We start from the raw sequence: 12949 nt of genomic DNA on the forward strand, positions 1-12949 counted from the left end.
CTAAGAGACAGAATCAAACAGGAGCTCAAGATCGCCACAGTACTGTGAAGGCTTGTTTGTTCTGCAAAGGCGGACACACACTGGGGTCATGTGCTCTGCTTAATAAGATACCTCATAATGAGAAGATTTCGTTTCTTAAAAGGAATGGCATCTGTTTTGGCTGTTTGTATACTGGGCACATCAGCAAAGAATGCAGAAAATGTCTTTTATGTAAAATTTGTGGTTTCAGACATGCCAGTATTCTCCATATCCACCACAAGGAGAAGAATGAAGCCAAACCTGATAACGAGGCAGATAACAATCCAGATTAGTGGTCATACGGGGCCGGTGAATGAGATTGTAAGCTTGCCATCATGCCAGTTAAAGTAAAATCAAAGAGAGGTCAAAGAATAGTTGAAACATCTGCCTTTTTGAACCAAGGGAGTTCAGCATCCTTTTGTACAGTGGGTCTTATGGACAAGCTGAATATTGCTGGGAGGAAGACAACGATTCTCCTGCGCACTATGGGACAGGAGAAAGTGGTGGACAGTTTCATTGTACAGTGGGGCAAAAAAGTATTTAGTCAGCCACCGATTGTGCAAGTTCCCCCACTTAAAATGATGACAGAGGTCAGTAATTTGCACCAGAGGTACACTTCAACTGTGAGAGACAGAATGTGAAAAAAAAAATCCATGAATCCACATGGTAGGATTTGTAAAGAATTTATTCGTAAATCAGGGTGGAAAATAAGTATTTGGTCAATAACAAAAATACAACTCAATACTTTGTAACATAACCTTTGTTGGCAATAACAGAGGTCAAACGTTTACTATAGGTCTTTACCAGGTTTGCACACACAGTAGCTGGTATTTTGGCCCATTCCTCCATGCAGATCTTCTCGAGAGCAGTGATGTTTTGGGGCTGTCGCCGAGAAACACGGACTTTCAACTCCCGCCACAGATTTTCTATGGGGTTGAGGTCTGGAGACTGGCTAGGCCACTCCAGGACTTTCAAATGCTTCTTACGGAGCCACTCCTTTGTTGCCCGGGCGGTGTGTTTTGGATCATTGTCATGTTGGAAGACCCAGCCTCGTTTCATCTTCAAAGTTCTCACTGATGGAAGGAGGTTTTGGCTCAAAATCTCATGATACATGGCCCCATTCATTCTGTCCTTAACACGGATCAGTCGTCCTGTCCCCTTGGCAGAAAAACAGCCCCATAGCATGATGTTTCCACCCCCATGCTTCACAGTAGGTATGGTGTTCTTGGGATGCAACTCAGTATTCTTCTTCCTCCAAACACGACGAGTTGAGTTTATACCAAAAAGTTCTACTTTGGTTTCATCTGACCACATGACATTCTCCCAATCCTCTGCTGTATCATCCATGTGCTCTCTGGCAAACTTCAGACGGGCCTGGACATGCACTGGCTTCAGCAGCGGAACACGTCTGGCACTGCGGGATTTGATTCCCTGCCGTTGTAGTGTGTTACTGATGGTGACCTTTGTTACTTTGGTCCCAGCTCTCTGCAGGTCATTCACCAGGTCCCCCCGTGTGGTTCTGGGATCTTTGCTCACCGTTCTCATGATCATTTTGACCCCACGGGATGAGATCTTGCGTGGAGCCCCAGATCGAGGGAGATTATCAGTGGTCTTGTATGTCTTCCATTTTCTGATGATTGCTCCCACAGTTGATTTTTTCACACCAAGCTGCTTGCCTATTGTAGATTCACTCTTCCCAGTCTGGTGCAGGTCTACAATACTTTTCCTGGTGTCCTTCGAAAGCTCTTTGGTCTTGGCCATGGCGGAGTTTGGAGTCTGACTGTTTGAGGCTGTGGACAGGTGTCTTTTATACAGATGATGAGTTCAAACAGGTGCCATTCATACAGGTAACGAGTGGGGGACAGAAAAGCTTCTTACAGAAGACGTTACAGGTCTGTGAGAGCCAGAGATTTTCCTTGTTTGAGGTGACCAAATACTTATTTTCCACCCTAATTTACGAATAAATTCTTTACAAATCCTACCATGTGAATTCATGGATTTTTTTTTTCACATTCTGTCTCTCACAGTTGAAGTGTACCTCTGGTGCAAATTACTGACCTCTGTCATCATTTTAAGTGGGGGAACTTGCACAATCGGTGGCTGACTAAATACTTTTTTGCCCCACTGTACCTGAACTTGGAAGTTGCTGGATTGGACAGTGACATATACTGTGATATACCTGACCTCTTCACTCAGCACAAAATGCCTGTAGATATTGGTAACGTCCCACATCAACAGGTCCTGGATGATTTGCACATTTGAAGCATGTTCATTTGCCAGAAATGAAGTCCAGTGTGGAGCTTTTGATTGGCATGAATATGCCCAGAGCTCTGGAACCTTTGGAGGTCATCCGGAGTGTCGGTGATGGACCTTTCACCGTTAGACTGTGCTTGGTTGGACAGTGCATGGGCCACTTAATCGAGAATGCTGTGGAAGGCCAGGATGTTTGGCAACAGTTACTCCCAAAAGAGTTTCTGCTGTCACACTGGATAAGCTATGGAAACAGCAGTTCAAGATGGACTTCCCTGAGAGCAGCCATGATGAGCAGATGGGCTGTCAAAGGAAGACTCAAAACTCCTGGAGTTGGTGATGGGTGATTTGGTATATCCCTCACCATGGGGTTTACCATCCTACCAAGGAGAAGATGCGGGTCGCCTTCGGCTGTGCAGCATCATTCCAGGGTGTCTCTCTTAATGCGCAGCTCCTGAGTGGCCCTGACTTAACAAATGCTTTGGTTGGAGTACTGACGAGGTTCAGAATAGAGCCTATTGTTTTGATGTCTGACATCCAGGTTATGTTTCACCAGGTGCATGTGCCAGAGGAAGATTCTGACCTATTGATATTTCTCTGGTGGCCTGGTGATGACTTTAGAGCATGCAAGAGTACAGGATGGGTGTTCATTTGTTTGGGGCAACATCCTCTCCAAGCTGTGCCGACTATGCCCTGCGGAAATGCGCAGAGGACAACAAAGCATACTTCAGCCAGCAGGTGATAGACACCATTCTGTATAGTTTTTATGTGGACAACTGCCTTGCTTCAATAGGCTCTGAAGACGAAGCCATCAATCTTTACTCAGATCTGAGACATCTGTGCCAGGGGTGGCTTCAACTTAACAAAGTGAGTAATAGCTGCAGCATTCTGGCAGTTATACCTGAGGAGGAAAGAGCAAAGAAAGTTAAGGTCATAGACCTGGATCGTGACCTGTTGAGGGAGCATTGGGACTGTGGTGGTGCCTACAGTCAGATGCATTTAAGTTGCATTTAAGATGCATTGTAAATGTAAAACCTGATTTTGGAGAGACGGCCACTGCTCAGTTGCATCACTTTGCAGATGCGAGTGGAAAGGGGTGTGGCGCTGTTACTTACCTGCTGCTGCACACCAGTCACTCACAGATACACAGTTCCTTCATAATGGGAAAGTCCAGTGTGCCTTTAAAACCAGTCACAATCCTACGCATGGAAATGATGCCAGCAGTGGTAGCAGTTTGCGAGGATAAAATGTGGAGGAGGGAGTTGAGACTACCTCTCCTAAACTCAGTATTTTGCACAGACAGCACCGCAGTGTTGAAATATATCAATAATGAGACTTCCAGGTTCCGTGTTTTTGTGGTGAACCAAGTGTCAGAGATCCTCAAGGCTTCTAGTGCCTCCCAGTGGAGGAATGTAAACACAACGCATAACCCTGCAGACTTTGCCTCCAGAGGCATGAAGGCAGAGACCTTTCTACTTGACACTGAATGGATATCTGGTCCTGCATTTTGTTACACAGCCAGAGAACAATTGGCCTGTGAACCCAGAACTTGCAATAACTTTAACATGACGATCCTGAAGTTAAGGTGTCTGCTGCCATGGACGTCTCACAAGCACATGATGATGATCATCCTCTGACCCTTTTAATCCATTGTGCTTCATTCTGGACTTGTCTCATCAGGGTGATGGGTTGGATTTTGAGGTTCAAGACCTTGCTATTGCACCGCAGGAAGAACAAGACAGACTTCCAGTCTCCATCTGATACAACTCAGTCTGAAGGTGCTCATCATAGGGTTGAGTTCTGCCACGGCTTTCTTTCATTGGGAGAGGTTGAGGATGCTGAGATGCAAATAATCAAGTTCTGTCAGAGGAAAAGATATCCCTAAAGGATATTCCTGCCTCCAAAGAGGAGAGACTTTGAAACGAAGCAGCCACATACATAAGGTGAATCCTGTTCTGGAGGATGATGTGCTGCGGGCTGTCGGACATCTGAGTAGAGCTGTCATGTCAGAAGATTCCAAGCATCCTGTCATAATCGCTAAAGATCTTCACATTTCTTTAAAAAAAATGTATTTATAAGATTTTAAGGTCAAAGATCTTCATATTTCTAATCTAATTCTGAAGCATATTCATAAAGAGGTGGTTCATGGTGAAAAGAACCACATACTCTCAAAGCTGCATCAAAAATACTGGGTTCCTGGTGCCTTATGTCGAGGTGTGTGGCCTGTGGAAGGTTTCATGGAACTGCAGGCCAGCTGCAGCTGGCTGAGTTGCATGAAAGCAGAGTAACCCTTGAGAAATCCCCGTTAAGCTTTGTTGGAGTGGACTATTTTGGTCCATTTGAAGTAAAACGTGGGAGAAGTGTTATGAAGCGGTATGGCGTTATTTTCGCTTGTTTGGCGATTAGAGCCAGGCGTTTTCAGGCAAATACCAAAAATCACTTTTTTCGGATGACAACTACAGATGAAGACATGTTTTCAAATTGTCTTGCTTTCTTACTTTTCCATTAAATATTTATGAAAGCTTCAAACTCACATGAATAATCCACTAAACCAGAGTAGCTGAAAGTCCAGACTGTGAGAGTTTAAGTATAAAACAAAAATGGAATAAAGGCATAACGTAGACATGCAAAGAAACACAAAAATACAAGAAGAGGTTTTTAATTTCACACAGCACAATCAAAAGGCAGCAAACAAAAATCAGATCATAAGAGATGATCAGCTCCTGAGTACGGCATTGCACTGATTGTTTCCTCTACTCCTGCAGCAATAGTGTTTGTATATATTAAGACATTCAAGCATCAAAAATAAAGATTTTACTTTAAGGTGGCACATCTGCTGATTTTGTGATTTGGTATTTTATTATATCATAAAGCTACTGTGAGCATCAAAGGCACCAATGGCTGCACACAGGACACCCTGGGAAAAAAAACGTGTTTAGAAATAGATCAGAAATCTGTGTTTACCAGCGTTGAATGAAATCCTATAAAAAAGTGACAGCGGAGAAAAAAGCAGATCTGCTCATGGATGCAATAGTAAACATGTAGAAAAAAAAATCATCTGCAGGATGGTAATGGAAAGGACAGATAAAACCGATGGTTGTGGACCTTCATTACCCTGAAAGAATCCCTATCGTGCGCACACAGTCACACACTGATGCTCATGGTTTGAAAAGAATGGGCTGCATCTTGACAAAAGTGAAGTTGTAATACTGTGGCAGGCCCTGGTGACTGATGCTGCTGAATTTGTCCCAAGAGAACGGTGGGAGTCCGTCCTGTGTTGTCGGCCCGTTCACCGCCTCCGCACGGAAATCCCCAGCCAAGTGGAAATCTGTCACCTGCACAGGGAAAAAGACGCCAACAAGAAGAAAGCTGGGTAGAGCTTAAAAGCATCTGAATTCATGAAACCTGTATGACTGCTACTGATGAAAAGGCTATTGTGGCGCTCTGGGAATACCTTAGTGTCATAGCAGCCTCCTGGTAAAGGATCCTCTCCTCGCAGGTCTTTACGGCAACAGATGGACTTGCAGGGGTCACCCTTTGAGTACGGATCCTTCTTATAGTCTGAAAACAAGCAAACCAAAAATATCATGCTTGCTGAAGCTAAAGCTTGAGAATTGAGCTTCAGAATAGCTAAATAAAAAAAGGCCACGTAATTAGACTTGTTCAACTACTTGTTAATGCAAAAATCTAATCAGACAATAAAATACCAGTAACTTGACAACCTAATAAAGTTCAAACTGACCATGGTCTACCAATCTTGTAAGGGCTTCTTCCAGCAGGATAACGCACCATGTCGCAAAGCTCAGATTATCTCAAACTGCCTTTTTGAAAGTGACAGTTTACACAAACAAAAAAAAAAAGTACTGAAGGGGCCTCCAGTGTCATTTTATCCACTAGATGTGATTTGAATCCAGCAGCTTGTTGAATGTGTGCCTCTAACAAGATGTAACTAATGAAGTGTACTGCAGCCAAAAATCTAGCTTATGAAACAGCAACATACAAAGAGTCAGCAGAATGAGCTAAAACTAAGAAGCTGAGATGGAGCCACACACCATTGAATCTCATGATGTGCTTCAAGGACTCCAGGTCCTTAACGCCACACTGGTCACGGCGAAAGATCTTGGCTCTGGGACAGAGGTCATAGGAGAAGTCCTCTCCGTACTGCTCCCACATTTCTACGTAACCACTCATTGTGTAGATCTTCCGATGGAAAGGAATGTTGTAGGACGGCCAATAACCTGTAAGAAATGGATGTGGTGACGAAATCACAGAAAAGTCTAAAAATGAAATATGATACAAAATACAATTGAATGTAGAAAATGATTAGCTGCCTCTGCGCAGAGTCTGTGTCTGGTCCGAGTACTCCACCAAGCTGGGGATCTGCTCCACCACAGTCAGCGCACCGTCGTCAAGACTGTGACCCAGCTTCACTTTGCTTCTGTCCAACACCATGTACTGATTGTTGTAGGTTCCTGCAAGAGTTACAGGTGGATTTATGGAAGAGAAAAAAGTTTAATAAAGAGGCCTGAGCATGATTTAGCTTTTTCTATCAAAACACAGCACAGTTTCTGTGCTTCGTGTATAAAGATCCATGTACATAAGGCAGACATGCTCACCAGAGTTATACATGGAAAAGGTTTTGGCCCATTCTTCTCCGGTTTTTGCCAAACTGTGAGCCAGCCTGACCCTCTGCCAGGCCAGTAGGCTATTTGGGGTGATTGTGTCAAAAAGGGAGGAGTTGAAGACAACGTTGGTCGTCTGCGTCATCATCAGACCACTTCCCAAGAGGTAGAAGTCATCCAGCGACACCAGGAACCCTGAAGCCACAAACAAGCCACATTACAAACATGAGCTTTATGGATGATCTTCTTCCATAATGATGTTCTTTTTGCATGTGTGCCATGTGTGAAGAGGGCGAGATAACCAAAATTGTTATACAGAGACAGCAGAATGAATGGTTGGCCTTCTGGAGATGGCTGACACTGACTGAATTACGAAGTGGAATCATCAGCAAAACTCTAAAACTTAAGAAGCTGATCTCACCAAATCCATTTAAGACGTCTTTAACTGACCTGGAGGCAGCTACTACAAATGTACTGCATGAATATTAACAGCACAGTACTATTCAATAAACTCAGTGACTTTTACTTTTATTTATGTTTGTTTCAGCATAAATGTTGGTTGTGTTTGTATTTTAGTCCATCAGTTTTACATTCTTATAGTTTTAGTGTGTTTTTGCTGTGTATTTTCATCTGTGTTGTACTAGTCTGTGCAGTTACTGATTGTAATGCTGCCTGTCTTGGATAGGACACGTTTTAAAAGATTGTAAAAATTTTTCACTGATGCTACTGCTTTCTTACATACCAGGGTAGCTGCTAAAGGATAGTTTTCCAGTGGCTGTATGGGGCTCGCTGATGTGAAAGTCCCAGTGTTTGTAAATCCGCATCGAAGCAGCGTACGTGTACCAGCTGGAATGAGCGAACAGGAGGTTCTCGTACCCCGGCAGCATCTAAAGATGATGACAGAAATCAGTAATGAGACAATCGTGCGTCATGTCCAACAGTTATGTAGCTTAACCAACATAATAACATTGGTTTAGTTAGATAATTAACTTAAATTCAAGAATATCCTTTCAACAAAAGCCACCAAACAGACAGAACAAGAAGTCAGAACAGGTGACGTTATAGGACTTTTAAATTTGGCCTGTTATTTAGCACAAACATACATTTGTTAAAGCTGCTGTGCAAAAAACACTTTGAAGTTACAGGTTTTAGAATATGCACCTCTGTGTACAAAACTGTCCCCTGATTTAATTATGTCACTGAAAATTAAACTTAGTTTCTTTAAATATGAAATAAAGATGAATAATGCGTTACTGCACTAATGCACCAGCACATTCGATTACACAGGAAATTTGCTCTTCACTGGTAGTTTCTTGTTCTTCTTATTTTGCACACCTATGAAAATCAGGTTACAGCTGATGTCAGTGAAGCATTACTAATTTGCTGTGAAGTAAATTTGAGGAACTACTCATATACATCAGCTGCTTTTTGTGTTATGTGTATTTTTTTTAATATCTAATAAGAATAAGAGCCTGATCAGGATCGTAGACTGTATATAAAAGATGGCCACTGTAAGCTGTGCGCAGACTTGTGTTTTAGATCCTCGGGTTTGGCATTTTATCGGTTGCCATATTTTTTTCCCCCTCAAACTTGACGAGCAAGAGGAAACACCACATCTTCATAAAGTGAACTTATCAACTGCTCGTTTTATGTTGCAGAAACGGAACATTTTGATGTATTCACCAAGACTTGAAACCACTAAAGATTACAGAATACATGCCCCAAAATGTATTTCGTAACATATTCCATTACGTTACTCAATGAGAGTAACGTATTCTGAATACTTTGGATTACTTAATATATTATCAAGCTTTTGTACAATTACATGAATGTACGATTGCTGTGCGATTTATTACTATTACTGAAGACTATACTCGCCATACCATTACCAACTAGATTTTTAAATCTTAATATAAAATGAGTAACAGTAGGGTGGACATTAGGTAAGGCTGCAAATTTTTGCAGCGATCTCATATAGAAAACTATTCTGCGCATATATAAAACAGGTCCGCGGCTCCAAACCGTAGTAAAGGGACGTCTGGCTAATGCGCTGGGCTCCGTGTCGGGCTCGTAGCCAAAAACTAGCTTTACTTTGTTGTCTGGGTCAACTTTGCTAACGAGAGACAGAGAAAGGCATTCTTTAGGGCTATACCTGTAACACTCTACCTTTTGCCTTCATATTAAATAATTTGTTGAACAATAATTTTAAAAATATTTCATCACGTCATTATGCAAATAGAGGTGACATGGGCCGCGAGATGGAGACACAGGCATTAGAGCCTCTTAATGTGTGTTTTATTTATTTCCACCAGCGTGGAATTACCAAAAATAGAAAGGGCATAGCCTAACATATGAAATGGGAAAAGACCGCCGTGTAATCCCTTTATTTCAACAAAGTAACTGTATTCTGAATACCACCTTTTTAAACAGTAACTGTAACGGAATACAGTTACTCATATTTTGTATTTTAAATACGTAACGCCAGTACATGTATTCCTTTACTCCCCAACACTGTTCATAGAGCAGATGCTTCTTCAAAGTCAGACTTCCTTTTGCAACCAGAAGAAAGAGTGAGTTGATTTTAGGCATCGCTAGCTTCACTTTTGGTCTCTATATCCATCTTTTATATACAGTCTGTGATTAACTTGTGTTTTGACCTCTGACCTTGATGAGTGCAGAGCAGTGACCCATCCCTGGAAGTCTGAAGTCTCTGAGTGAAGGATAGGAGCTGGGGACCAGGGCTGGGATCAGATCCAGCAGGTCTCCCACCGCGTTCAGGAACTGGACGTCAAACAGCGTCAGCGGCTTTGGGAAGGACAACAGATAAACAGCTGGTCATCAAATGCAAACAAACAGTGCTGCTGCTCCTGAAGTGAGACGGCCATTTATCAAAAACAAAACAAAACACGGAATAAAAGCTACAAAATAATTAATTATGAGAAAAGAAAATATTAAAAATAATTCACATCTTACAGCAAATCAAAGTGGATTCTTTAAACAAATAAATTATTTGAATTCATAACTGCTGGTATGTAGTATTACTTTTACTGCCATTAATATCACTATTGGCTCTATAGCATATTCATGAAAATCTTCTTAAGTACTATTACTTCTACTTTTTATATTTAACATGACTTAAGCCTGTGAAACCTGATATAAAATTATTGGTTGATGCTTCTGCATTTCAGAGTGCAGATTTATTTGATAGCATTTTTTTTTAAACATTCTTGTGTTTTGTTGCGTTTTTGTGGGACAAAAATCCAGCCAAACGGCTATCCTACCTTCTTCCCTTGCTTCTCGGCCCACGCTGCCACTCCTGCCTGCAATCCGTCCAGCTGAGCCATGATGAAGCCGGCGTGTTTCCACAGAGGATCGGAGCTCTTGTTCACCTGCTGTCTGACCCATGAGTCCTGCTCCCTAAACGTACAAGAATCATATTTAGACTGAAATTTAACTAAATGGATAAATGCTACTTTACAAAACCCCACCGTAATACTGCATCAGTAGAAAAACCTGATCAAAAATGTTCTTAACTCTGCAACATGGTCTTTTTTTTCCGCCCATCCCATTTGGTTCTTTAGCCGTCAGAATTACTGTCTGAAGGCCAAGAAAGATCCCCAACAGATTTACTTTGCCAAGTGGGTCATCACAGGCTTGCTGTATTAGTCCATTTTAATGACCTTCGTTATTATTATTCATTATTTTATTTTCAGTTTTACAGATGGGACAAACATGACTGGGGGATAGGAAAGGGAGAAAGAAAGAGAGGGAGTGAGCGAGGGAGGGAACGAAAAACAGAGGTGAAGAGGGACAGTGAGAAAGGGCACTTAAAAAAATCATCTGGATCACCTGTTGAGAGAAGGAAAAAAAAGAGAAAAAAAGAAAGTAAAAAAGAGAGCAATATAATAAGTACGACACCGTCGCAATAATCTGGCTAAGTGTAAGTAACCGTAAATACTCAATGTTGAATGTTATTGTGGAGCACGCAAGACTGTGCTTTTGCCAAGAAAGGTGTAGTTTGTGTTTGTGAACACCCGTGTGTACACCTGTCCGCGACCTGTGTGGATGGGCACACTTGTATTCAAAAGGTTTCTCCATTAAACGATCTGCTAGAGGGTGTGGGGAGCCATACCCCCGTCCCCCAGGGCATGAAGGACATCCAGGAGCAGAAGCCAGAGGGGGCTGCAGTGACATGTCCGTGGGCTCTGCCAGCAGCCAGCTGTACCAGAGTGGACCGAGCCCACGGAGCCATCCCCGCTCTCTGGAATCCACCAAGGCCAGGGGGCCCAGGCCCATCCGGACCAGGGCCCACAGAACCCGCAGCAGCCCACCCGACCCATCATCATCTCCCAAACTACGCAAGACAATAGACACGCAGGTTAAGTTCGTTCTCCACCACTCCTATATTTCTCCCCCGCCTCTTGACCACACCTCTGTTGTGGTCAAGAGTGGCTGAATGCCAACGCTGAGAGTGCTTAAATGTTTGGTTGAACTTTTTTCAGAAGAGGATATTGAAGATGACAGATTGTGAAGTAGATGTGACATTTCTGCTGCTCGGGTTGTAACTCTGAAAGGAAAAGGGAACAGACCCACTCCATAAATTTCTGAACTGGGTCGAGCATCTTTGGGTCGGTGATCAGCTGCGGGTACATGTTGGTGTAGTGGTCCATCATCTGCCTCGGGAAGAAAAGGAAGAATGAGTACAAGTATAAGAATGAATACAAAATGCCCAGACTCAGAATTTGAGTGAAAGAAATAAGATTATAATAAGAACTGACAGCACTTACTGGGCAGTCAGGAAGCCTTCGAGGTAGCCAGCCAGGAAGAAAGTGATCTCATCCGTTTCAGGAGTCTCTCCATACCCTGCTCGGATCTCAAGGACACTCCAGCCTGTACTGGATAGGGTGTCATTCAGGAACCCGTAAGCATCCCCCTCGACCTCCATCACCCCCTCCTTTAACTTGACAAGCTTGTGATCGGGGTCCCAGTACACAGTGGCTGCTGTCAGCTCTGAGAACACATCAACACAATGAAAATATAAACAAAAAGGGAGGCACAGATCCCAGCTCCTTTACTTATGGATTTTTTCCTTCTATATTGTTCTGATGAATTAATGGGTGCAAACAAAAATGAAAGTTTAATACCGACCAAAGGATCACTGTATCACCTCACACCCTGGACACTCCCTGTTTGTACTGTGTGCCCGAGGGCAACAGTTCAGAGCAATTAGTTTAAGGACAAATAGAGTCGAACACAGCTTTTACCCAACCGCAATAACATGTCTGAATGCTGCTACTAAAAAATGTCCATCACGCCATTCTTGAAATGATCTATGCACTGACTGAAGCATGTGTGTGGGAATGTTTGCTCATACTATTCTTATTAGCACTTTATTTATTTTATTTAGTGATTTAATTAAATGTTATTGTTTAATTTAGATTTTTATATTTCTATGGATGATGCACTGATCGGATACCACTTTTATTTTGGATGTACCTGCGACAATGACAATAAAGACATTCTGATTCTGATTCTTCAGATCCTTAAACAATCACCAGTGACTTCTCATGTAGCTACTTGTCCTACTTACTGTCAGCAGAGGCGAAGGTCGCAGCCACGATGAATAAAAGACAGGCATGTAACCAATTTAGTGGAGACATGTCTGCGAGAATGGAGCTGAAAACTAAAACTGCTGCGGGACATAGAAATGGTTCGAACAGAAGTGGCACGGGTAAAGAGGAAATCTGTCTTTTCTATGCAAGGAAAGTCCAAAGGTGACGCGAGCTCAGTTTCCTGATTGGCTGCGGCCAGGAGCGGAAAAGGGGAACAGTACGTGAAAACACTTCGAGACAAGCTGCTGGAACAACTAAGATAGTTGGTAAACAAGAGTACATGGTTTTCAGTTTTGAGACAAGAAAAGAAAGAAAATAACTTTCCACCCCAGATGGGACTCGAACCCACAATCCCTGGCTTAGGAGGCCAGTGCCTTATCCATTAGGCCACTGGGGCTGTATGGCTTTGTGGCTCTCACAGGAAACTCTTTAGAGATTATAACAATC

At 42.7% G+C, this 12949-nt stretch overlaps 1 protein-coding gene and 1 non-coding gene across 2 annotated transcripts; both read right to left on the reverse strand.

Annotated features, from left to right (window-relative positions):
* Positions 1 to 4911: 4911 nt before the first annotated feature.
* Positions 4912 to 12620, reverse strand: LOC113021169 (lysosomal leucine aminopeptidase-like). Its single transcript, XM_026165654.2, has 11 exons — positions 12481 to 12620; positions 11678 to 11900; positions 11484 to 11567; positions 10172 to 10307; positions 9555 to 9695; positions 7633 to 7777; positions 6885 to 7085; positions 6600 to 6740; positions 6321 to 6506; positions 5723 to 5829; positions 4912 to 5603 (listed from the first exon to the last, which is right to left on the reverse strand). The coding sequence occupies exons 1-11, from the start codon at positions 12548 to 12550 to the stop codon at positions 5427 to 5429; spliced, it is 1611 nt and encodes a 536-aa protein (XP_026021439.2). The 5' UTR covers positions 12551 to 12620; the 3' UTR covers positions 4912 to 5426.
* A 206-nt stretch (positions 12621 to 12826) lies between these two features.
* Positions 12827 to 12899, reverse strand: trnar-ccu (transfer RNA arginine (anticodon CCU)). The gene has a single exon. It is a non-coding gene; the product is annotated as a tRNA-Arg (tRNA).
* Positions 12900 to 12949: the final 50 nt, after the last annotated feature.

Source organism: Astatotilapia calliptera, chromosome 4 (assembly GCF_964374335.1).
Source record: "Astatotilapia calliptera chromosome 4, fAstCal68.1, whole genome shotgun sequence".
Taxonomy (NCBI): Eukaryota; Metazoa; Chordata; class Actinopteri; order Cichliformes; family Cichlidae; genus Astatotilapia; species Astatotilapia calliptera.

What these genes read in the sequence shown, in the direction of transcription:
- LOC113021169 (XM_026165654.2), bottom strand. Translation starts at nt 12,550, where the DNA reads ATGTCTCCACTAAATTGGTTACATGCCTGTCTTTTATTCATCGTGGCT. An exon ending in GAAGGCTTCCTGACTGCCCA is followed by an intron (nt 11,568 to 11,677) that starts GTAAGTGCTGTC and finishes TTTCTTCCCGAG; the next exon opens with GCAGATGATGGACCACTACA. An exon ending in GACACAGACTCTGCGCAGAG is followed by an intron (nt 6,507 to 6,599) that starts GCAGCTAATCAT and finishes CATTTCTTACAG; the next exon opens with GTTATTGGCCGTCCTACAAC.